This window comes from Echeneis naucrates, chromosome 12 (genome assembly GCF_900963305.1).
Source record: "Echeneis naucrates chromosome 12, fEcheNa1.1, whole genome shotgun sequence".
NCBI classification, from domain to species: Eukaryota; Metazoa; Chordata; class Actinopteri; order Carangiformes; family Echeneidae; genus Echeneis; species Echeneis naucrates.
Window position 1 is genome coordinate 3,021,857 of NC_042522.1, and position 24,141 is coordinate 3,045,997.

At 39.6% G+C, this 24,141-nt stretch overlaps 1 protein-coding gene across 2 annotated transcripts in view; it reads right to left on the reverse strand.

Moving 5' to 3' along the window:
• Nucleotides 1–24,141, reverse strand: part of vldlr (very low density lipoprotein receptor) — a 36,357-nt gene extending 12,216 nt beyond the window's left edge. For both annotated transcript variants that reach the window (XM_029515399.1, XM_029515398.1), the window contains exons 1-14: nucleotides 23,695–24,141; nucleotides 16,324–16,443; nucleotides 14,314–14,436; nucleotides 10,355–10,477; nucleotides 8,661–8,869; nucleotides 6,780–6,942; nucleotides 5,973–6,095; nucleotides 5,761–5,883; nucleotides 4,988–5,107; nucleotides 4,044–4,169; nucleotides 2,792–2,963; nucleotides 1,866–2,090; nucleotides 1,658–1,776; nucleotides 416–555 (exon numbers count right to left, since the gene is read on the reverse strand). In XM_029515399.1, the coding sequence (XP_029371259.1) occupies nucleotides 416–555; nucleotides 1,658–1,776; nucleotides 1,866–2,090; nucleotides 2,792–2,963; nucleotides 4,044–4,169; nucleotides 4,988–5,107; nucleotides 5,761–5,883; nucleotides 5,973–6,095; nucleotides 6,780–6,942; nucleotides 8,661–8,869; nucleotides 10,355–10,477; nucleotides 14,314–14,436; nucleotides 16,324–16,443; nucleotides 23,695–23,767 (1,959 nt within the window). In that variant the 5' untranslated portion in view covers nucleotides 23,768–24,141. The remainder of the gene's footprint in view (nucleotides 1–415; nucleotides 556–1,657; nucleotides 1,777–1,865; nucleotides 2,091–2,791; nucleotides 2,964–4,043; nucleotides 4,170–4,987; nucleotides 5,108–5,760; nucleotides 5,884–5,972; nucleotides 6,096–6,779; nucleotides 6,943–8,660; nucleotides 8,870–10,354; nucleotides 10,478–14,313; nucleotides 14,437–16,323; nucleotides 16,444–23,694) is intronic.

Genomic DNA, 24,141 nt, shown 5'->3' on the forward strand with positions numbered 1-24,141 from the left:
TTCATACTTGAAGTTACACCCAGGTGCAACACATACCAAGCTTAAAGGGGTGATGTGCAAGACTATCATACACTGATTGTATGGCAGAGACACAACTAAGACCTACATTAATTTTATTTCAAAGATCCCTACAAAAATTTTCCTGCTTACCAGTAAGCACTGAACAGTCCTGCCTTATCATGCCACTTTGGGACACTAGTTACTATGTGAGCAAGTCTACTGCCCTCATTCCAACGAAGAACAGCTTCATTGGACAAAGGTTACAGCTACAAATTTAGACCAAGCAGGTGTTGTACACACAAAACCCGCAAAGTGTGCTTATTTCCTTATTTCATCTGTTCAACAATCTCAGCATGTGTACAAATATATTTTACAGAGCAAATCCAACAGTATGAAAATATATCAGATGCAGTACCTCAAAAACAGTGAGAGCGAATGGGTGAGCCAGGTAGTCTGAAGACTGCAGCACTTTCTTCCTGTTGTCTCCATTCAGGTCGACACTACAGAGCATGTGCAGCTTAGAGTCAACCCAGTACAACCTGCCTTTGATCAAATCTGGGAAGTGTATAAAGAAATGGGGTTGGGGGGGTAAGGAGAGGGGTTGAAGATTCAAGAAAAAAAGTGAGCAAAGGTCCAAAAACCAAACACGACAGATAACGAGAAGAATTATATAATGTAAGAAAGAAAAGGGTGACCAGGTAGGAAAAAGGAGGGTGAAAGAATGAATCACAGTACAGCGAATAGATGAGGCATGGAGGGCAGAGTTGGAAAGCCTGAAGGCGATATGGGTTGGTCAGAAGTTGCTATATTTATTAGAAGACATTTTTAACTACAGCTTAATTTGTATTACACCAAGGTAAGAAGAGCGAACCAATTGGGGGGGGGGGGGAAATAATAATAAAAAAAAAAAAACCTGTTCTGTGAGCATGAGACACGAAACTCGGGATGCATGCAGCCCTGTCAAACAAGTACCACTTCTATTATGAATCAAGTTTTTACTCCACAAAGTGGGGCAGATTTGAAACGTCTGGCTTATAAAAAGCCATTTTAAAATGATGCTGTAGCCTAACTTTTTAAATCGCTAATAGGTTAAATGATGAACTCAATCGGGTAGTTGTAAATATTGATCATGTCACCTCCAGCCATTAAGATCATTTCTACATAAAAATGAAGGCAAACAGAACAATGAGATAGACCCACATGTGAGATTTTCACTGTACCATTTTTTCCTCCAGTACAGCTAGAGTTTTAAAATAATCATCTGACATGTTGATATGTTTTAAGCTAACTACCGGACAGTTTTTTTTTTGGGTTGTTTTAAATTGTGCTGTTGTTGTTTTCCCCTCCACTAGGCGTGGCTTTCGGAGTATGGTGCGTTGTGCTCTGTCTCCATCACAGGATGCACCAAGAAGGATTTTCCTTCAGCCTGAGCAGGATATTGACTCATATGGTACTCGTCAAAATTGCTATATCCGTACCGGATACTGGTTTCAGCCGAGTATCCGGCTCAACCCTAGCTATGATGCATTCTAAAGTAGGGAGCTTGACAACATAGAAAGGCAGAAGATGGGCTGAATTGTGTCAGTGTGGACTTTTCATTTTAAACAGTGGCAGGAATTGAATGTGAAAAGATGGCCAATTCTGTTTGCATCCCTACCCAGAGTGATTCCATTAGGCCACTGAATGTCTGTTGCTACAAGAACCTGTCTATCCACTCCATTCATACCAGACTTCTCAATCTTGGCAGGTTCACCCCAGTCAGACCAGTACAGAAACCTGCAGGACCAGCACACAACATATGCATTTGTTAATGTACATTGTCATTACAAGATACAAGGTTTTCATGAAACAAGCTTTTCACCCACCCTGAAAGAGGATCCACAGCAATAGAGGCCGGTTCTTTGAGGCCTCTGCTAAAAAGAGCTTTCTGTTTTGTTCCATTGAAGTTGGCAACAGAAATTGTTTTGGTGCTGAGATCAGACCAGTACAGATTCTTATAGATCCAGTCTACAGCAATTCCCACTGGAGTCTGGACGTTGTCTATCACTTTGATGTGGGTTCCTACATCTCCTCGTTTGTCCAGCACAGTGCTGTGGGGAAGACAGAGGGAAAGCCGCTTTGATGCAAGTAAAATTATCCTACATTGTGTTCATTATATAGGTAGTTAACATAAAGCATGAAATGTAATGATCAAAGGCCACATTAGTCCTGTTAATTCTTTGTTTCAACAAAAAAAAAAACAAACCAAAAAAAAAAAAAAAAAAAAAAAAAAAAAAACACCAACGTTTCACTTGTCAACACGTCAAACAGTGTAAATAGATTTGTTAAGTATGAGTAGTGGTGACAAGAATTAAAGCCAAAACAGGATGTTCTTCACCCACTGTACTATGCTAGCAACAGCTTTCGTCGATCGAATCAGTACAATTGGTTACCGGTTTTAAGGAGAAATTAAAAACTGCCTTGTTCTCTACTGCCTGCATTTAACCTTTAAACCTTCTGCTTTAATTATGTTTTATAATATGCTATTACTCTTATGCTTTGTGCTTCTTTCATTTCCATTAGGCGTATTCATTGTGTGTGTGATAATGCAAACACTGAAGAAATGTGCATTGTTGTGGATGGAAAACTTATCACTTTCATGCAGCCGCCATATTTTACTCATGAAAAATTAATGAGTAGCATATTTTGAAAAAGTCAATGTAACTATGGGACTGTGTTATGTTATCAAATTTACCACAAATGAAAAAATTCACAAGTCTTTTGTTTCGCATGTGTGCAGGGTATAATGTACCTGTATATTGCTTTCTGGCCCAGGTCAGCCCAGAAGATCATCTGCTGGTCAAAGTCTGCATCCAGAGCCACCGTGTTCCTCTGCTGCTCCACAATCTGAGTATATTCCTTCCTTTCCAAACCCAGACGACGGATGTCCCGGCGGTTAGTGAAGATCAAGCAGGGCTCCTTACCTGAGGGCAGGACCGACTTTAGACTGAGAAACAATGTGAGGGTTATGCCGACATCTCACCTCTTAATTGTACCTCAGGTTTCCCACTACTCTTCACTGATGCAATCAGACAGAAATGGCTATATTAAATATTTTAAACATGTTTCAAGTGTGTGGCTTCCTTCTGTTTTTGTTCATCAGTTTGCTTAAACTGCCACTTCTAAGTAAAAGTGAGTCATAATGAGTGAACTTTGCAGATTATCAAACATCGTTTGGACAGACAAGGAACAAAAATTTAAGATGATTAAACAGTCTGGCACTTTCAAAAAAAAAACAAACAAAAAAAAAAAAAAAAACCCACACAACCCCGATTCAGGATATAGCGATTGTCTATCAATGACCAACAAAGAGTCTTTATTTGCAGAAACAATAGCACATGACCTGACATCTGTGCCTCTGGTTGAGCAACAGTTCCAAAGCCCTTCTGATCAAATTTCAGATATGTCATCTTAGCAGCAACTTGAGTTGCGAGTTTGATATTTTTTATTTTATTTTATTTTATTTTTTTTTTAAACCTGGCTCTCAGCTGCTGTCAAAGGAGAAAGTGCTGCATTTGTATTGACAATTGCAGATCTGAAATAGTAATTCTCAGAGTGAAGTATGCATGAACTTCAATCTGTAAAGTGGGTCGTCAGAAAAATTATTTCTTATCACCACTGTGTCTATCTAATAAATAATGAGTGTCACCCAGGATGAGAGTTTAAACATCGTTTAACCTTTCTGCTGTTGCAGGGTCATAACGAACTCTTCCATATGGAGAGACTGATGTGGTCATGTACTGGGCATTCAAATTTCACTTTTTCAAACAGGTTTATGGGGAGATGGTTTTCTAGGGTAAGAATTTATGCACCTCCTGAATGCACCCCAATCTTTTTTTTTTTTTAAGACCTAGTTTTCATTATCATTGGAAACCAAAATCAATGCAGAATAAAATTGAACTCTTGGCTCAGCACTACATACAGACTACTTCAAATTTCTTTTTATCTTTAAGATTGAGGGTTGATGTGTTGTGTAGTAATTGTTTTTCCAGCTGTTGACCCACCGACAGCCTTGCAGACTCCAGTTGTTGGATCCATCTGGTAGCCGTTGTGACATTCACACTTGTATCCTCCCTTTAGATTGATGCAGATCTGACTGCAAATGCCAGGATTCAAACACTCATTGATGTCTGCATAGAGAGAAAGATTAATGTTAGAAAACCAGCAAACCCATTTGAACGCAAATGAAATTGTGTGTTTGAAACGCACATCTTATTGCATGAGACTTAACTGATTTGCACATGGGACACAATGAAAATAAAGCCAAGCTGTAATTGGTGTTGATGTTTTGCCAGTAGTCTCATCAAAATTAAAAGTACAGATTTAAATGCTTTCCAGAGTTTAGCAGTTATTTCCCTGCTGAGAACAGTTTAAGCACAACTGTGAAACCAGTGGGATTCATTTTGGATGGGATTAAAAACATCCCAATATCCATAGCAGCGTTTGAGGCCTAGATTGGCTCAGTCACAAAACTGTCAGATCCTAGCTCCTAAACATTGTGTTTTAGACTTACTGACATTTTTGGAAAAAGGAGCTGACCCAAATTGAATATTGGGTCTGCCTACTAGGAAAGGTGAGAACAGACTTTCAAGCAGCTTGTTGGCATTTTGATGGAAAAGCAGGGGTACACATGTCCTTATTGGTATAAGGGCATTTTATATTATATAAATAAAGAGTCATCTTTGGTAGCTGATTGAATAATTGTAGTGCCAGTGTACAATTATATGCTGCTTTGTCCATACTTTGTAATCGCATTGTAAACTTATTTGAGTGTTGGCATGTGAATTACTAAATCTGGAGGTCTCAATGGAGACTGCATAAAGACGCTGCTGACTCGAGGTAACCACTGGGAAAAACCCAATCTTGCATGATGGTGGGTTTCAATTGGGCAGTGCTGACCAGGACCTGACCAGTTCCTTTCTTCTACACGTTGTCAAAACGCCCTTACCTCCACATGTCTTATGGTCAATGAGCTGCAACCCAGGTGTGCAGTCGCACTCAAAACCAATCACCATGTCCTTGCAGATGTGGGAACAGCCACCATTATTCAGGAGACACTCATTTAGATCTGAAGAAAACAGGCAATAATGGGGTACACAGAAGAATAAAAATGAGAAAACGCTGCCTTGGAATCAAACTGATGTTTATGCATTTTGATAATACGACATTCTAATCTGATCGAGAATTCTCTGACAAGGATGTTTTACCCACATTGAGCACTTCTGTCAGGTGGACTCATTTTTTGCTTATGATGTGAAACTGTCCCTTCAACAGTGGCCATTTTCACAAATCTGAATTTGCATTTTCAGATTATGAATTCTATTTTAGGCAAAATTGATTCATGCTGCTGACACTTTGGGCCGCAAGCTGGGGAAATCACTACAAGTGACACTTGCTGATTAAAATAAACAGGTCACTTCAAGGAATTTCACATGAAATCAAACTCAAGCGCAAGTACACTGCTCGATATCTCTCAGTTCCTTATTGATGTGGGCTGCTTAAATAAAAACAAACTTAGATGCAAGACTCAATTTTATGTCACTTTGACAATGAGATTCCACCAAGCTGAAAAAATGTCCCAGCACAGAAGGGGAAAGTATGGAGTTGCGTTATAATACGTGTGAATAAGCTGTTATAGGAAATGCTGGAGTTTAGATGTCTCCAGATTTTCCATTGTTATTTTTTTTTTTTTTTTTTTTTTTTTTTTTTATAATTACTCACTACATTCCTGAATGGGCTCATCACTCCAGTCGGGACAGTCTCGGGCCTTGTTGCACACTTTACTCATTTCAATGCACTCCCCGCTGCGACACTTGAACTTTTCTGGCCCATTACACTGCGTCACTGTGGACAGATGCAGAGATTTTATGTGTCAAAAAACACCCACCCCCACACTCACCCCTCCCCCCCTCCCAAACACACACACGACATACTGTTTTTGCAGTTGACTTCATCTGATCCATCGGTGCAGTCTCTGACTCCATTACATTGTTTGCCGCCCAAGATGCAGTTTCCATCATCACATTTAAACTGATCTGGTCCACAGGTGCGTACAGCTGCCAATGACATACATGGTATTACACAAATGCCCTACTAACATCTTCAGAATGACACCAAAAGTAATTTTTAATGCTTGCTCAATCTTCCTCAATCAATATTCATAATGAATTATTTTTCAAAATTCCTAAACTTATACAAATCCATTGAAAGAACTAAGAACTTCTTTATTCATGAGCTACACTGAACCTGTGCTAATTGTTCTTTTTTTTTTCTCGTGTTCAGACAGAAAAAGTAGGGCTGTTGTTACTCCAGTCTTCCTCAGATGCATCATTCAACGTGCTGCTGACATGTCATTTATCAGCTGGCCATCTCAACAGACCTGTCCAAGTCTGTTAAGCTGGCTGTGCCTCCCCTGCCTTGGATGGTCTCTGGAGAAGGGAATCCCAGGTGTGTGAGAGGGTGTACCCCCCCCCCCCATCCCAGTTGATGTGCTGTTGGCCAGCTGATAAATGACACGTCAGAAGCACATTGGATGGAGCTTCTGAGGAAGACTGGAGTCAAATTGTCAAGCAGGTAAAAACATCCCTATTTTTTCTGTCTGAACACAAGAAAAAAAAAAAAAAAAATTATCTTAACAGAAGACAAGTCACCAATTTAGTCAGACTGAACTATGATCAGTCTAAAAACAAAGTGTTTCCATCAATGTGCTGTAGTATAACTACTATTAATGCTGTACATACGGCAGTTGGCTTCGTCGCTGCTATCCTTGCAATCTGGGTCTCCATCACACCTCCACTTCTTGTGAATACACTCGCCTGAGCGGCATTGCATCTCACTGGATGAACATTTGGCTGGCGGTGTTGGGTGACGGCCACAACGAGATGGAGACTCATCTGACTGGTCCTTCAGGACAGACAACAGAAAGAGAAACCCTTTATCATTGTATTAAAAAACAGCAAATTTAGAAATTAGAGTTAGAGAGCATGAAGGGAAACCTTTACATTTTATGTATTGTGATGAAACAAATGGAAATCTTTCCCATAAATATTTTCTTTTTTTCCCCCACATTTCCATCCTGGAGACATGCCACCACAAGCCTACCAGACAAATAACAGCTCCAGGAAGTCACTGCTTTAGTCACATAACACAGCCCCTAATCCCACTGATTCTTGGATCATATAGAAACTAAAATCACTACCTGTGCTTGTCTGTCTCCTAAACCTTTGACTGTTAGTCACCCACCCCCCCCCCAAAAAAAAAAAAAAAAAAAAAAAAAAAAAAAAAAAAAAAAAAAAAAGTACTCAATTTGTCTTCGAGCCCAAACAGACATTTTTGCTAATGTGAATGTTCAAGGCCTTACTCATACTGAGTTCACAGGGCCAAACTTTTATTCTGTAGTGCTAGAGACCTTGGCCACCTAAATATGGGTTAATGAGTCCTAGTGAATCACTGTCTCAAACAACCAATTCTAACACCTTCAGTAAGACCTTAATGCTGCTTCAGTCACAAACCACCTCTGAATTAATTCTTAAAGTGATGATTTCTAAAAGCTGTATTCGGCTGATCAATCATTGCTGCCAGAGTCTGTTCTGTCCAGCAGAAGGTTGGTGGGTCACATAAGTGACCATTGGCCAACAAACATAATGAACCACAATGCATGATGACCCATGTGGACCAAAAGACTATCAGTATCAGCCATTCCCCAGGTTGTACACACATAGCCACTGAAGAAAAGAGCAAACTTCTCAGAATCTAGGCAAAAACCAATAATTGCTGTTCTATACACAAGTGATCGGGACAGGAGTGGCAGAAGTTTCACAGCTTATTACTGCTTTGTTTGCAATGAAAACTGGGCACAGACAAAATGGGATCATCAGGAGCAGCAGGAAGAGTTTCTCACACTTTCATCATCCCAGAGAGTCACTGACTCATGTGGGAACAGATTAATGAACTGTGTGAAAGTGTTGTGGGGTGTGTCTGTCTTTCTATAGATCTATTGCTGCAAACAGTGATGCAGGAGTACCTCGGCATGAGCAGGTAAAGAAGGGAATAGAAATGACTAATTAATTGAAGGCAGCATTTAAATATTTGTGGCTGTAAGCATTTGAATTGCTGTCTATATTTTCCAGCAGGGCCATCACATTGATAACCATGGCCAATTAACTGGGACACCAGAAAACGCTGACTCAGAACTAGTTTTGTCATGTCTGAAAAAAGGTGTTAAGCGTGTCTGTGCATCTGTGTGTGTGAGAAGGGTCAATAACTCCTGGGCGTTGGATTTGCAGAACCAGTGTGTGTCAGTGTAAGCCCTGGGGTAGTACTCTGGGCGGTTCATTATATTGAGGCTAAATCTATTTAAGAGGGATACATTTGTTTATAAACTCAACTACAAACGTTTCTTTCCAATTCATGCCAGTGCCATTAGTATTTTTTAATCAACCATCCAACCAAGCTTTTAAGATTTCAGCTACCATTAATCAATCATGACTGAAATGTGAGGAAATGGCAGCAAGTCATATGGACCAGATCCAAGTCAGTTGTCTGATAGTGCAGTCTTCTTTCAATCTCCCTCTCCTAGTCTGTTTGCATCTGTGTGTCAATTTGTTGAGATTGTATCTCACCTGGCAGTCCACATCGTCATCGCACACCCAGCTGGCAGGAATACATGATGAGTTCCCACACTGGAATTCACTGGGACCACAGGAGGATGGAGCACAGTCCACCTCATCTGAACCATCGCCACAGTCATCCTCACCATTACACACAAAGTTTTGTGAGATGCAGCGACCACTGGCACACGTGAACTCATTTGGAGCACAAGTGATGTTCCCTGGAGGAAGTTAAGAACATGAGCTGTGAGGGTAAATATGCTTGAAAAAAAAAAAAAAGTCTGCATTCTTTCAGTTTTTGTTTTTTTTTTTTTCCCCAAAGTCATCCGACAGTATTCTCGAGAGACAGGCCACCTTGAAACATAATTTATAAGACACTTGTGCTGCAGGACTTATATTCTCAGTTATCTGACTTCAGATAATGTGTATCATACAGCTTACTCAGACTCCAAGTATAGCCTGACAGACGAGGGCCACGTTGTTCATGCAGCTTTTGCAAAGATCTGTGGATTTAATGTGGGTGATGTAGTTGTCATGACAACGCTTGGCATTTCAAAATGAAATACTGATGTCAAGTTAATAGAGCACGTGACAGTAATATTGTGAGGGCAATACCATGAATTTTGTCTGTACAATTGCATAAATATAAGGTACATGTTTGTTTATAGTGAGCTCTTCATTGAAGATGCTGGTCAAAAGGCACTCAAGTCTGAGCACAGCATAATTTACATCATCAGCTGCTTCAGGAATAACTCTGCCAACAGGATCATATCAAAAATAGGTCTCAGAACAATATGGTTTTGTGGCAGTTCAGGAAATGCTATTTGAACATCAAGTGTTGCTTTGCTCTTGGTTTGGGCCAATCATTCAGTTGAGGGGAACTCTTAGAGCTACATGTAACTATTCTAGAGAATAGAGTGCAATTAAGGGAAGCGTACAGCCAGGCACAAAGAAATTGGTGCGATAGAAGAACTTCTGTCTTGACCTTGTCCATCAAACACCTTTGGACTGGAATGCAGACAGACCAACTTAACTAATATTTAAGTTCATCCCTGCACTTAAGCTCCAAAATGTTGTGAAAAGCCTGAGAAGAATTGAGGTCGTCACAGCATCAATTTAGTGAAAAATTACTTTTACAGCGTAGCACATAATTAGTGGTCATATTAGACTTATTCATCTATATTGAGAATACTTTGGTAAAACCAAAAGGTATTGTTAGGAGGAGAATGCGCAAGTGCTGTCTTATCGGTTGTGCTCTGACACTGGCTTTGTATTTCATTACTTATAGGAAACATTTAAAATTCAAAAGCGCAATAGACCATCGAATTACCTCCCAGTAGCTCACAAAGCAAGGGAATTGTGTTTGTAATGTACAGCGTACCCTGCACTGGAGCCAAGTCAAACCCACCAGAAACTCTTCTCTCATCCATCAGTGTAGGCACCGCCCATTAAGTGCAGCTGAATTTGCAAGCAAAACCTTTTAACTTACAAAGGACTGATTTATCAGCAAAATGATCATGTGATTTTACTTGAATTGTTTTTGATTTGAGTTCAAGAAATATGCTCTCAAAAATTTTTTGTCCCCCCCGGATTGCAACCAGTGATTCAAGCACATAAAAACAGAGCCAATTAGTAATATTTTATAATCCCAATTTTAAGACCATATAAGCTGATGCAGACATGCACAAACATGGGTGTCCACCTACCACAGTTGATCTCATCCTCTCCATTGTCACAGTCCTTCTCTCCGTCGCATTTCCAAAACACAGGGATACACTGGGTGGAGCCCACTCCGCAGCTGAACTCATTCACACGACACGTTCGCATGTCTGGACAAAAACAGAACAAGTATTGTTCACATTTCTGCTTTCTTGCAGTGTTGATTCACTGTATTTTAGTAAAAAAAAAAAAAAAAAAAAAAAAAAAAAGTTTTAACTGTTAAAAAAAAAAAAAAAAAAAAAAAAGGGACAATGGTAAAGTGTTAGAGCATGTTGCACAGTAATGACATTAAGCTGAACTGTACCTGACACAAAAATGTGTGCACCAGTGTTCACTTCTGTTTAACATCTCAATAACCTGGATCACTAATCAGCTGTGCATCATCCTACCTGGCCAGGTTTGCAGGAACATTAAAATCTGCGCTCTGGAAATGTATGCAACAGTGTTGTATTGCTGCATATTTATGTAATATTTTATAATTATGTCCTGAAAACTAAAATCAGACTTGTAATAAGACCTGCTCAGTGGAACAGTAGTTGATGGTGAATCCAGAAGCAGTTCCTATAGATCCATTAATTATTAGGGACATGGATGTACTTGTGTTGATAAACCAGGAGGGATTTTCCTGCTTTGATACCAAATTAGTTTTAACACCAGTTCCTCATCAAACTGGACAATACCAGTTTCATATAATGCTTTCTGTGCCTCAGACGCACCCTGGCTCTAATTTAATGATATTTTCTCAAAACATCTGGCATGGAAACAGAATAATACCAAAGACTCTGTACGGCATTAATTCCAGCTGGAAAGTTCTGAATGGCTATCTTGATTCAATAATAGGTGAAATTGTTCAGTCCCACTCAGACCTCACTTCCTTTTGTCACACAGGCAGCCTTGCCTGATTTTTCTTTGACTAAGAAAACATGCTACACAGTATCAATTCAAAATGGGGACAAAGCACTGATAAACATAGCTCACGGGCTACAGCCAATAACAGACTTCAAACTAAAGTTGACACATCAACAATCAAAACCTGGGTAGACTTCCTGCAATCTCTAAACAAAGCACACAAGCAATTGATTGCACACTCAAATTATTCTTGGGTGAGTGCAACACCAAAAAAAAAAAAAAAACCAAACAAAAAAAAAAAAACAAAACTGTAATTTGGTCTTAATCTAGTTTGTTGGTAACTACCAAGTCTCTCATTCATTCCCACATTGGCCCAGAAAACAAATCAGGCCATAAGCAGATGTTTATGTGGACTTGAAGATTTTGGTTAGTCTTTTATAAGTGTCTGATCAGACTGCAGCTCTCTTTCTTACACCAACTCTGAGGCAATATAAGTATAAACAACGACACACACTTTAGATTCCACTCCCTGCTGCCAAGTCATGTGTAACAGCTGGGCAAACAGTACAGTGATATAACAGCTTTAGTGGCTGGCTTGACCTGCACGTACAGCCATGACTGAGTGGGTGTGCACACATGTAGAAACGTGTACACACTTAATCTGCACAAACACAACTCAGTGTCTTAAAGTGGTCAAGTCTAAAGTGGGAAGGTTCAAGTGGCACAGAAGGACTTTCACACTCTGCTGGAAACTTTACATGGAGTTTTTGAAATGTAAAGTGAAAAAAGGTCACCAGTGTGTATATTCAGATCTACACACATGTTTTACAACCAGACTGAACATAGAGACTTTAAGCCAGCTCAAGTAATTTTCACTTCATTTCACTGATGGCAACACACACTGGCTTTGGTAATTTGCAAATAACATCTAGCTCAGTAACATTTACTTTAACAGTATCCAAAAAGCCATTTTTTCTGTGTGCTTAATATCGATTAAAGGTAATTTTACTATAAACAGGCTGCTGCACTAATGGCTTTTCCACAACCCATATTTATAGGTCATGTTTTTTATTTTGTTTTTTTAAGTGTCTGATTCAGCTATACCAAGATTGCCTGCCAGCTATACCTAAATCTCTGGCACGAGAAGATTCCCAGTTAATCATGCATTTTATCAGCAAAGTGGTATTCAGCTTAACTAAAGGAAGTGATCAAAGTATCGGTTATTACCCTTGGTTTATCTTCCCCCTGAATTAATATCCTACAATGGCTATTTCCACCCTTTTCTTTAGACTCATTCAGCATTGGCTGGTCCACCTAACTCTTGTCTTCCTGACACTGCACAAAGATGAAATCAGTGTATCGACTAGGTTATTGCCATTTTTTTAGTATATTGGCATCGGTTGATATCTGTTTAGTAGCTCCAATTTAAGGCACGTCCGTGGGCAGCCCCGTGCTATTGGTGTGGTGGAATGTGCTACATGTGTAGAATGCATAAAGTTGCAGAAAACAAAAGGTTAGAATGCACTTCAGACGTCCTGTGTCAAGTGTCATACATTTTCATTAAACTAAACAAATTTTGCTCGTGTTTGCAGCACTGCTATGATTTTTTTATACATTTTATAATTTTCAGTTTAATTGATGTATTTATTTTATTTAAGTTTACGCTCATGTTCCAACAAAAATTTGGCTTGATAAATGCTCTAAAATTTTTTATGTACCGAGATTTCTGGACTATAGAGCGCACCTGAATATAAGCCACACCCACTAAATTTAAAAAGAAAAACAGTTTTGTACATATATAAGCTGCACTTGTCAATATAGGCTTGTATAACTGCTTTCACATCCATATGGTGCTACATTCCTGCTAATGTACAAATACACGCATCAAAATAAAATAGGTCTTATTCATCAAAATTCAGTGCTTCTCCTTAAAGAATAAATAAAAGTAAATAAAACAAAGAAAACTGCACATGGCCTGTTCATTGTTTTGTGTCACTTGCCTTGAAGGCTAAATGCTTCCACACAATGGATGACAATCCGATTCTCGACCAAGCCCATCAGCCACATTTTTGTTTTCTTTCTTAAAATAGTTTGTCATCTTCTGACCAGCAACTGCCATCTACTGCGGAGCTTTCCCCACGGTCACTGTTACTCTGCCCTCAGTGACTGTCGACTAGTAATACATCTAGAAACTAAGCTTTGTGGTGATGCAGGGAACAGCTCTGATTGGCTCATTGAGTCACGTGATCAGTCAGTGGGTTATGGTGCGACAGAGGCTAAAAGAAGGTTTTCTATCACTCTGAGGAGCACTAGATTGGCTGTGAGAAAAAAGCCTATGATACGGAGCATTCTGTGAACAGTATGACGCATTTTAAATATCACTCAATCACGCAAATTTGATCATGGGAAGCCAAAGTCGTGATTAAAATTCAATTAATTGTGCAGTCCTAGTAACAGCTGTCCCAGCAACACTGATGGTTTTAAAGTTTAAAAAAAAAAAAAAAAGCCATGTGTAACACTCCATTGGTCCAGCAGACTCAGTAATCAACCACGTTTCTTAAATTATCTTGGCTTCACAAGAACAGAAAAATTTTGTCAGTCACCTGTGTGCAAACCATGCACCAAATCTTAAGAGTTGAATAATCATTCCAAATTTTCTACCAGTGCAGCTGTTCTGAGAATAGACTAGCTGACAGCTCACGATGAGCAAAGCAAGGACCACATGTCTGATGGATGCAATCTTGACCATAATGACAAGGAATGAGCCAATGACTGAAATATCCATTATAAACTGCCGACGGGGGAATTAAAAAAAAAAAAAAAAAAAAAAAACACACACAATGCTTTCAGACTAAAATGAGACTTCAGTGCCCAGTTTTGTAGTTGACTAAAAATAACCCAACAAGGATTTCCAACAAAGGGTTTACACTACAGTTAAAGCTGTCTTGGAGGGGGTTTGGGTATGAGGGACAGACCCCCCCCCCCCCCCAAAAAAAAAAAAAAAAAAAAAAAAAAAACACCTCTTACCAACACATTTCAGGAAAGAAATATGATCAAGTTATTTAATGTGAAATTCAGAGAGGGAATCTGTACTCACGGCAGATTTCTAAGCTCTCGTCCGACCCATCCTCACAGTCTGGCTCCCCATCACAGTTCCACCTCTTTGGAACACACTGGCCGTTCTGACACACAAAGTCCACCTCTGCACATGTCTTTTTAACTGGAGTGGGAGAGAACATGGATGATTCATTACGAAGAAGTGCAAAATACTGTAAGTTCTTAAAAGAAACCAAAGTTGTGACATTGTCCTGACAAAGAATTAAGTTGTAGGATTCTTTTAAAATCATTTATTAATATTTAGGTACCTCAGTTTACTTTTTGGCAATGTAACAAATTAACCAAAGAAATGAACATTTGCTGCACATATTTCAGCTCATTACATTGTGTTATAGATCCTTAAAGGACAATCCTTCCCAATTATGCTAGGATTTTATTTTTCAAACAACTGCAGGAAGTGTTGCATTTCACTGTACGTTCTCCTGTGACAATATAAATTAAACAAATCTGCATCTTCCGACAAATAGTTTCCTCTAGGGTAAGCAATAGACTAAACAAAAAAAAAATAAACTGGCTGAAGGCCTGACACCATCTGAAAGTCGAATGGTGCCAACAGTGATGTCTTTAAAAATTAAATGGTCTATGTGCACAGCGTCACATTGTAATGGACCAATCAGCAATACCTTTAATCTCGCAACCCTTTTCTCCATTCCTCTCTCTTACTCAGTTTTTATTACCTCCCAGTGCCATATGACCCAGATAGATGAGTGACGACCCAAAAAAAAAAAAAAAAAAAAATGTTGGGGGGGGGGCAGGCAGGCGACACACACTTCTGTTGTATCCAAATTTGGCTCTGCTCTATCTGCTATCTTCCATCACCAGGTCACTGTGTCCCAAAGGACACTGGGAAGGTTTATAGTTGGGCCAAGTTAACATATGACATCACATGTAACATCTCTGAGAAGGGCAAATGTGAATTGAGAACATGAGACAGAGGAACTTGTCAGTAGTATCAATCTACATGTGGTGGTAACATGCGTCAGTATTTATCTCATACTGAAGTTAGATGAAGTAGTGATTCAGATCTTAAAAATTCTCCAACTTGTTGATGTAGCTTCTGATCAATGTAGCACAGGTGGTGTGAAGGAAAGGGAGTTTAAAAGTCTTAGAAACCCCTTTCCAAATGTACTGGCAGAGGCAAAGAGACACACAGACAGAGACAGACACGACTGGTGCCAATAAATGGGTAATCTAGAACCTGTGTGAGACCTTTCAAGACACCACTCAGACTCCCTTTCCACCATGATTGACTAAATGTTTATTTTGGTAGATAAAGGGATTATCTGTAACCATGTGGTGTTGGTTGTTCTTTCTAATTCAAAGAGATTGTAATGAACCTGGATCTTCAGGACTGATAGATGGCTAATGTTCACTATCAGAAAGTAATGAGATGGGGCTAACTAGTTAGGATGCAAGCTACAGTGGGGAAAAAGACAATGGCAAAACATTGATGTCGTTTTCCACCTTTGGAGAGATACGGTATGTTGGCTGGAAGAAGAAATTAAGTTTGATATTGAACTCAAGCTCTAATAGACTGGTGAGTAAATATTTCTAACACTGACATAAGCTATGGATTAACAGCAAAACTGAAAAATGGCTATTTGAAAGAGTTAAAACTGCTTAATTGTAAGCCAAAAAAATAAAAAATAAAAAATTATACCCCCCAATCAAAAGTCAGTACATTTGAGCCCACATACTGCAATATTGGAGTACAGAGTACCAAACTCAGATTAACAAGACAGACAAGGCAGTTCAGTCATAAGGCTCAGTAGTCAGAGGGATAAGATACCTGTATAATATGCGGGATATCCATCACTGTTCATATTTAAAGAAATTACAACTAGTCTCATTTAAAGAGTAATAGAAACATGCAGAAGTGACGAGCAACTATCTTGTAAAGAGGTGGGGAGAAAAACTTTGCTTTTAAAATTTTACAAATGGCAATTTTACTGAACACAGGCTGGCCATCAGCATGCATTCGTTTCCTCACCACACGAGTTCTCGTCACTGCCGTCGGTGCAGTCCTCATCGCCATCACACTGCCAGACGGACGGGATGCAGCGACCGTTTCCACACTGAAACTGGCTGGCCTCACATTCTGTCTTAGTGCCTACAGAGGAAGACAGAGCTGCTATGAAAGAAAGCAAGGCATTTATAGTCTCACATAGCCTCATAATAACCCTTTGCTGTTTAATTAGATACGGATTTGTTTCAGCCTAACAGGGCTCCCCTACAGCGTAGTAATGTTGTTCATAAATTGTAAAATACAAATTGTTTAACAGTTGGCATTGAGGGCCACCACCACTGTGCCATTTGTGGCGATATGGCAGTAGTTCATGATGGATTTTACACAAGTTTTACTTCTTTAATCACAATGAATGAGAAAATCCTTCCATAAATTGTGTGCATACAGCGTGGACCCACATTTGTTTGCATTGCAGCTGACGATGAAGTGCCATGAATACTTGAGTTAAGTACTAAACGTCATGATTCTGAAAATGTCAACTGGATAAGAACTGTGTAACCACTGATCAAAAATTGAGCAAATATGAAAAAGCAATTAGAAATGCAAAACAGCTGTGATGCCAACATTTTACTGGGGACGGCCAGTATGTTGGTAGCTTTGTCAATTTAATCTAAACCTTTTTGAGCACAAACTCAGGCATGCATTACACTTGCTCATCACAGCATACTTAACATTTTATTGCAAATTAAAAGAATCCCAAATAAGATTTGTTGATGATGCAAGACTAAAGGAAAAAAAAAAAAAAAAGTGTTCTGATGAATTTCCCATTCAACACAATAAAATTTAAAAATATCTCCAGACTCTTCCTGAAAGCAGTGCTTGCATTTCAGTGTGCAGTTGCACTAGATATGGCGACAACTTCAGGTCTTAAAATAACACTGACCTTGATGTGCGCTTTCATTTGGACTGTGTGTCCAGGTGGGTAACTGGAGCAAAGAAAAAGAGAAAGAGAGGCCACAACTCCAACTGCATCATTGTGAATGAGAGGTCAACTATCTTCCAGGGGGTGAGCAATAAAAATAAAAATAGAAAATTGGGGCCAAACAACTAGCAGTCATTTACAAAATATTCTTTTCATTAGGTGGGAAAAAAAAAAAAAAAAAGCTGTAGAGTCACAGAAACATGTAATGAAGTAAAGTACTTTAAGTGGGTCAGCAGCTCCTTAAGGAGAGACCCCGCCCCCTTCACTGATTTGATCTAAACATGAGGAGCTTGTCATTGTGGCAGCAACATGATTAAGAACTTCCATTATATTTTCAACCTGACCAGATGATCTGATATACATTTTGTATTTTGCAGTCAATTGACATTTGCAGAATCAGGCTCTTGTCACCTCATTTAAAAAAAAAAAAAAAAAAAAAAAAAAAAAAAAAACACATGCGCGCCTTGGATAGTAGTATAAAATGTAAAGTCTCACAGGAAGGATTTTAAAGGCTCAGGAGAAAAAAATAAATAAAAAGAATTTGTATAATTCACAATACATCTTCACAGCACAGGATGTTCTGTGAAGTTACAGCCAACTGCACCAACAGCCTGCAGACCTCCATTCAACCAGGACTACACCAGCTGTATGTAAACAACTCATAATACAAAAGAAAAAATCATTCCATCCAACACACAACTACTTGTTTGTAAGAGACTTAACTCAGCACATCGCCACAGGAAACAAGTACCTCTGTTTTATTAGATCTGGTTGTGTATAATCAGCCTCAACTACTAGTTGTGAGCATAACATGGAGAAAATTGGTATTCTGTGGATTTTCAGAAATGTAGTGATTCAGCCAGCTATTAGTTCACATCAATACCCAACAATGGTACAGCTAACTATGGAGTTGGATGACATTTTGTGAAAAGAGGGAAACAAGTGAGATAGCATTTGCTTTCTGTTTAAAATGAAAAACAAAAAAAGAAAAACTAATTAAATTAAGTGCTTCTAGAGAATGAGCCATTCATGGAGTGAGTTGAGTTCTGAGCTGCTGTGGAAATTAAAAGATGCTTACAAATCAATGCCAAAACAAAACCCTAATTGAAGCACAGTTTTGAAAGCTTCTGATCCATGTATCCCAACAACTATTTAAGTTGGGTCATGTCCTGCACCTGGTTATGGGTGCAGGATAATAGGTTTTTCCAGGCACAATGGACCAATTCAAAAATTTGGTAGGGAGTAATTTTGAAGTATTCCACAGAATCAATAACCATGATCTACATTCAATCATCCTGTACAACATACTCTGTTTATCAGCGTACACTATAACTAAGTGGCCATTCATGGGCATAGGACATGCACACAATGAAATCAGGACTTCACAGAAGAAAAGCAGGAACAAAGAGAGTCACAGTTACACTTATGTGTCATTCATGCTACACATGCAATTTAAATGTCGACCTTCTCAGCTGACCACAGGAATCCTCACGTGATCACTGAAACTATTACTATTTTCAAGTAGTTAAGGTAGTTGACTGTACACCTAATCAATCAAAGCAAGCAAGACTCTTGTACCCAAGAGCAGACACCAACAACCAGGGAACCTGTTGTAAATGTGTAAAACAGCTAAGGGTAGACCTGGGCTGTTTAGTCATAAATGAAATGTCTTAAATCTAATTAATTTGGATTAAGTGTCTCCACAGCAGCAACCACCTATTGCATGAGATGACCAAAAAAAAAAAAAAAAAAAAAAAAAAAAAAATCCCTAAATTGTATGCAATTGTGTTCATTTTGCCAGACAAGACCCATCAACATTACTTCTGTGTGCTGGCAGTGCACTGGTAGCACTTCATTCTTTGTTGTACATGGTGAAAGACATTTTGAGATTTAAGTTGTACGAATTCCAACATCAGTATCAGGAATCCCTCAGATTTGGTCTTAAATCCAGCATAAGTTACCTGCAAGTACATTCGCTTATCTGATATCATGCGATTTGACATTTCTAACATTGTCACTGTGCTTTTACCAATTAGAGTTCATGAACAGCAAACACCTCAATCGTGACTTCACTCACCTGAAGATACACCACTGGATGGGGACCAATACACCAATGACAAGCGGAAGAAACAGGATGAACTACAGCAGCAAAGTAGTTGTTATCCACAGCTGTTCAAGCATCTTGAAGGGAAACGATATTGGAACATGTGACTGTCGAGATGCACTAAATGACCCTAAATCCACTTCCTGTTGGCTCATTTCACCATGAATGAAGTTTAAGCTCTCTACATATTGTACAAACACTGGTTCGTTGTTGCTAAGAAACTGTGTCCACAGGAGAACAATGATTTCAGAACCAACTCTCTCAGGACCTCTGAAATATGGGACACAGAAGGCATCAACTCCTCTGCACAGGTCCTACATAGATATCCCCACTGGACCTGTGTCCTCACTGACAGCCATTTGCTTAAAGATAGATTTCCATTCCGTCACAATCCTGTTGGCATATTGTCAAGATATAAAGAGTGATACTGGAATTCTAGTCTGGTGGTGTCAGCCATGTGGGCAGGGAGCCACCTGCCAGATAGAATACTTTTTTTGGGTGGTGCTTTTTGAAATGGTAACCAAAAAAAAAAAAAAAAGGAAGGAAGGAAACAGACAAATGGCATGTCCTTTTCTAAAGGCTGTGGTCAACATGTATCTATAGGAGCAAATAGATTATTTCTATCAGTGTTCGAATGTTTGATTTGTGAATTAATGACAATATCAATGAATTGTGAAAACATTTAAGTGTATCTAAAAAGATGTTTGACTTAGAATGTACAAACTGCAAATTAGTGAATGAATAAATAACTCATTAAGTTCCAAAACTGCCAAATGGGCCATTTTCACTGTAGTTTTCTAAAATGTATAACCATAAAATTAAGGAGCATTACTGCTGTCATGCCTCTCTTCCTACCAGTACTACTCATCAATACAGTGCTTTTGGGGTACTCTTATGACATTTTTTGCCTTGAGACAATATCAGTCTTGCTCTACTTGTAGATAGCTACACAATATTGCTGCCAGAACAAATTACAACATTGTTTTAAAAAAAAAAAAAAAAAGTTATAATAATTTACTACAGGACCATCTGATAGTGTCATATCCAAAGCCATATACTGAGTGGCCAACAAACTCCCATGTTGAAATGAAGAAAACCTACCCCAGATGACCTTAAGTCAGCCAGCCAATGACCAGACAAAGACACTTTACATGCATCTCCAAGTCATTGCAACCAACTAATCCTACTGATTTAGGAAGCTTATCATTTACAACTCTTAGGTCAGGAAAAAAAGATTTCTACTTATGTTAAGAAACCAGAAACCTTTCCGTCTTTTTCAAGGACGCTCCAGTTAATTGGTCACCAATCATTATTGGATAATATTCCTGCAAAATACTTTGATCAGAGCCCTGATATTCTGCGCACAGCTAAACCAATTGGCAACAACAACTAAAAAGTTTGATACTTTAAGCTCTTAGCTGTGTTTCTACTGTATTTTTAAGTCCCCTTAGTTTTAATGCTATAAGCGATGCACAACCTGCACACAGAGGATTCCTATCACATGATTGGCAGATCCTGGTTCTAGTGCTTTACAAAAAATAAAAATAAAAACAATGAGGCCCTAAAAAAAAAAAAAAAAAAAACATTCTAAATTGAAGCTTATTTGAAAAGCCAACATGCTCTCATGGGGGGAAGACAAATGTGTCCTTTGATAGTAATAAGCCACTCAAGACAGTGGGGGGGAAGAGAGAAAAAAAAAAAAAAAAAAACTATTTGAATAGAGGCCAGTTGCTACTGTTACACATTTCTAGCTGTAAAGTGACAAACTTAATGTACACTTTAAGTACTTCGGGGAAACAAAGGAAATTGGTTCATGTTAATATACACACCCCCACAGAATAATCCAGTGCAGAATTTATAGAAGAGTTTGGAACCTATTTGTACAGATACTCAATAATGTGGAATGAATAAATGTTCATTCAACATTCATTGCATGTATAATAATTAAGACCATTTTCAGGTTTTCCCACACTTCTCATGTAAATCCAACAATTTTATTTAACACCAAGACAGAGTTGGAAAACAATCAAGCAGAGCATGCAGTTTCTGGGGCTCTAGTGACCCCCTCACTTATTGCCAGGGATAAAGCAGATCACCCAACAACTTACTGGTTCAATTCCTCCTGTCTCGCAACAACCATCCGGAAACATTGTCATTTGAAACAAAGCCACCAAGTGCTCACAGTAGACATGGAAAGGATGAGAGCAGTTGAAATCTACAATAGAAGTCCTGCCTTATAACATGAGGCTGACCTACATTTACATTAAACAGAGGCGTGAGGAAGACAGAGCCTGAGGATTTGCTGATACAAGACATTGGCTTTGTGTTTTATTAATATTGTTTTTCATTTTAACAGCTGCACAAAAATAATACCTTAAAGAAACACAAAAACTATCAAAATCTTTGGTGTGAGTAAATTAATGGCCCACTAATGAGCAACTAATTAGGTGCAATAAGCAGAGCCACTAAAACCAACACAGGTGCAAGAAACCATAGTCCTGTGTTTTGCCTCTTCACAGGCATATTCTCTGGGGTTACTGGTCAGATAGCTTCATAGAAATATTAACTTTCTTACTGAGAGGGGAAAAAAAAAAATAAAAAAAATAATGCACACCCTGCACTTTGATCCAATCAGAAACACTTGCAGCAACTGAAAAGGGTCAGGGTTACCCATACCAAAGTACTCGTTCCGTGCAGTGTCAGTGTTTTTAGCTGACATTTAATGTTTCAACTCTCCAGAGCTTAGTGTAAAGAAAGAGTAAAGAGGAAACAGTCACTGTTTTGTCTACGTGAAATTCAAGGTTGAGACATGTCAACTTACAACTTTGTACGAGAATAACTACCCTAGAGTAGTTTTATATACTGGAAACATGTATTGTACGTTCAAGGTCTATCTATCTATATATAAATAAATTTCAGTCAGAAATTTTTGAAGCCATCTTGTAAACATGTTTCTCAAAATTAGTCTCAAAATTAAAAGCCAATAATTTTCATAATGCTAACCGAAGACAAGAGCTTGAAAACACGTTTTAATACCTCAAATTTCAAATTCTTCCCCACAAAAAAAAAAAAAAAAAAAAAAAAAACCCACTCCCCTCACCATTTATCATTTGTTTGAGAACCGCTTTCATCCTTAAAGTGCACTTTCCATGGTGGGTGTGAATTTAAGAGACTGGAATCACTGCAAGACAACACCAGCCAAGCACAACCATGTCTGTCTGAGCTGTTTCATAATTTAACCTCCCTGCAAACTACTGTTTAAATGAGTCACTAAAATTATGCCAACATTATGTACATATTTTATGTACCTTAGGCCAAAAAGGAATGACGGCAGAAGCTAGCCCTGACCCAAAACTGTCATACCATGCATCACGGTCCTTTCAGACTTCTGATATTCCAATAACCGAAAACCCCATGAAATTATGCTAAACTTAATGACTGAAACAAATCTATTCAGCAAACCTTTAAGGCGGGGGGAGGAAAAACAAAAACAAAACTTTGCATTGCAAAGAACGGCATCTTCATTTTACAATTCATACAAACCGTGTCTTTTTGCTTAGCGTTTAAAAATGCTGGGATCTTACAATGTGAGACAATAAGTTTTTGGGCTGTGGTTCTATGTCTGATGTTTGTAATGTCTCAAAGTGGCATATACCATTGCGTGTGTGCGCGCGTGTTGGGGGACACTTTCGTGTCCATGTCCTGTTTTTCCACGATGATCAAACAGCAGTAGGAGTATTGGATGACAGTAACTGCTCATTAGGCCTGTGGCCGGTGACTGGCCGCGGTCAGTCCTCTCTCCCGGGACCGATCACCAACCCTGGTGTCAGTTCTGCTCACTATAATCCCTGGACCTCCGTGCCATCCCTCCGCCGGAGAGTCCCTCAGCGGTGCCGGGTGGGACATCAGGACACGACAAACGCCGGTCCAGTCCAAGAAGCAGGTTTATTCGTTACGGCTGCGTATTTTCACTGTGATGCTAATGAATCACTAATGAGACAAGCAGTACGAATAAAAGACAAGCCAAACGGGCCTCTCCATCCTCCCTTTTAAATCTCCATTTCAATTCACGGAGCGAGAACGCCGAGCTGGAGCATGGACTTGATTCAAAGGATCAGATTTAAAGCACACACACGGACTCCCTGAAATGAGCAGACTGAGGCGGACTAGCCCGAAATGTAGCACAGCGCGGTCACTCCTTCAAGGAGCAGCCGAGACAGGTGTACAGCTCGGTAAGGTTAGCTAACGTCACGGGACTCGGTCCGCTTCCCCTCCGCACACAGACACACACCGTGAGCGGCAGACTTACCGTGGACGGTAACGCAGTGCTGGAGACACGTTAGCATCGGCAGCAGAAGGATCCCCGGAGTGGACGTGACCATCTCTCGCAGTGTCAGGTACGCCTGCTAGCCGAGCGCTCGCTGGTTGCCTCTCGCTGCCCTGCCTGCCTTTCTTACCGGCCCGCGGTGGCCTGTTTGGTGTCTGATGCTGCCGAACACACACACACACTCACTCATTCATTCATACAAGGACACAAACGGACGGCACGGACCGACAGCCACAGCAGACGGAGGATGGCCGCTCCTGACGCCAGCAACCGAGCAGCAGCAGCAGCAGCACGCGCTTCAGAGGACCGAGCCCAGAGCAGCCGCGGGAACGAGACGTAGGCGGCCGCCGCGTACGCCACGCGCCTTTTGATCTCGCTTTACAACCTCGCGCGGTGCGGGCCGCTCGGGCGCTCGTCGGCTCCGCCGGA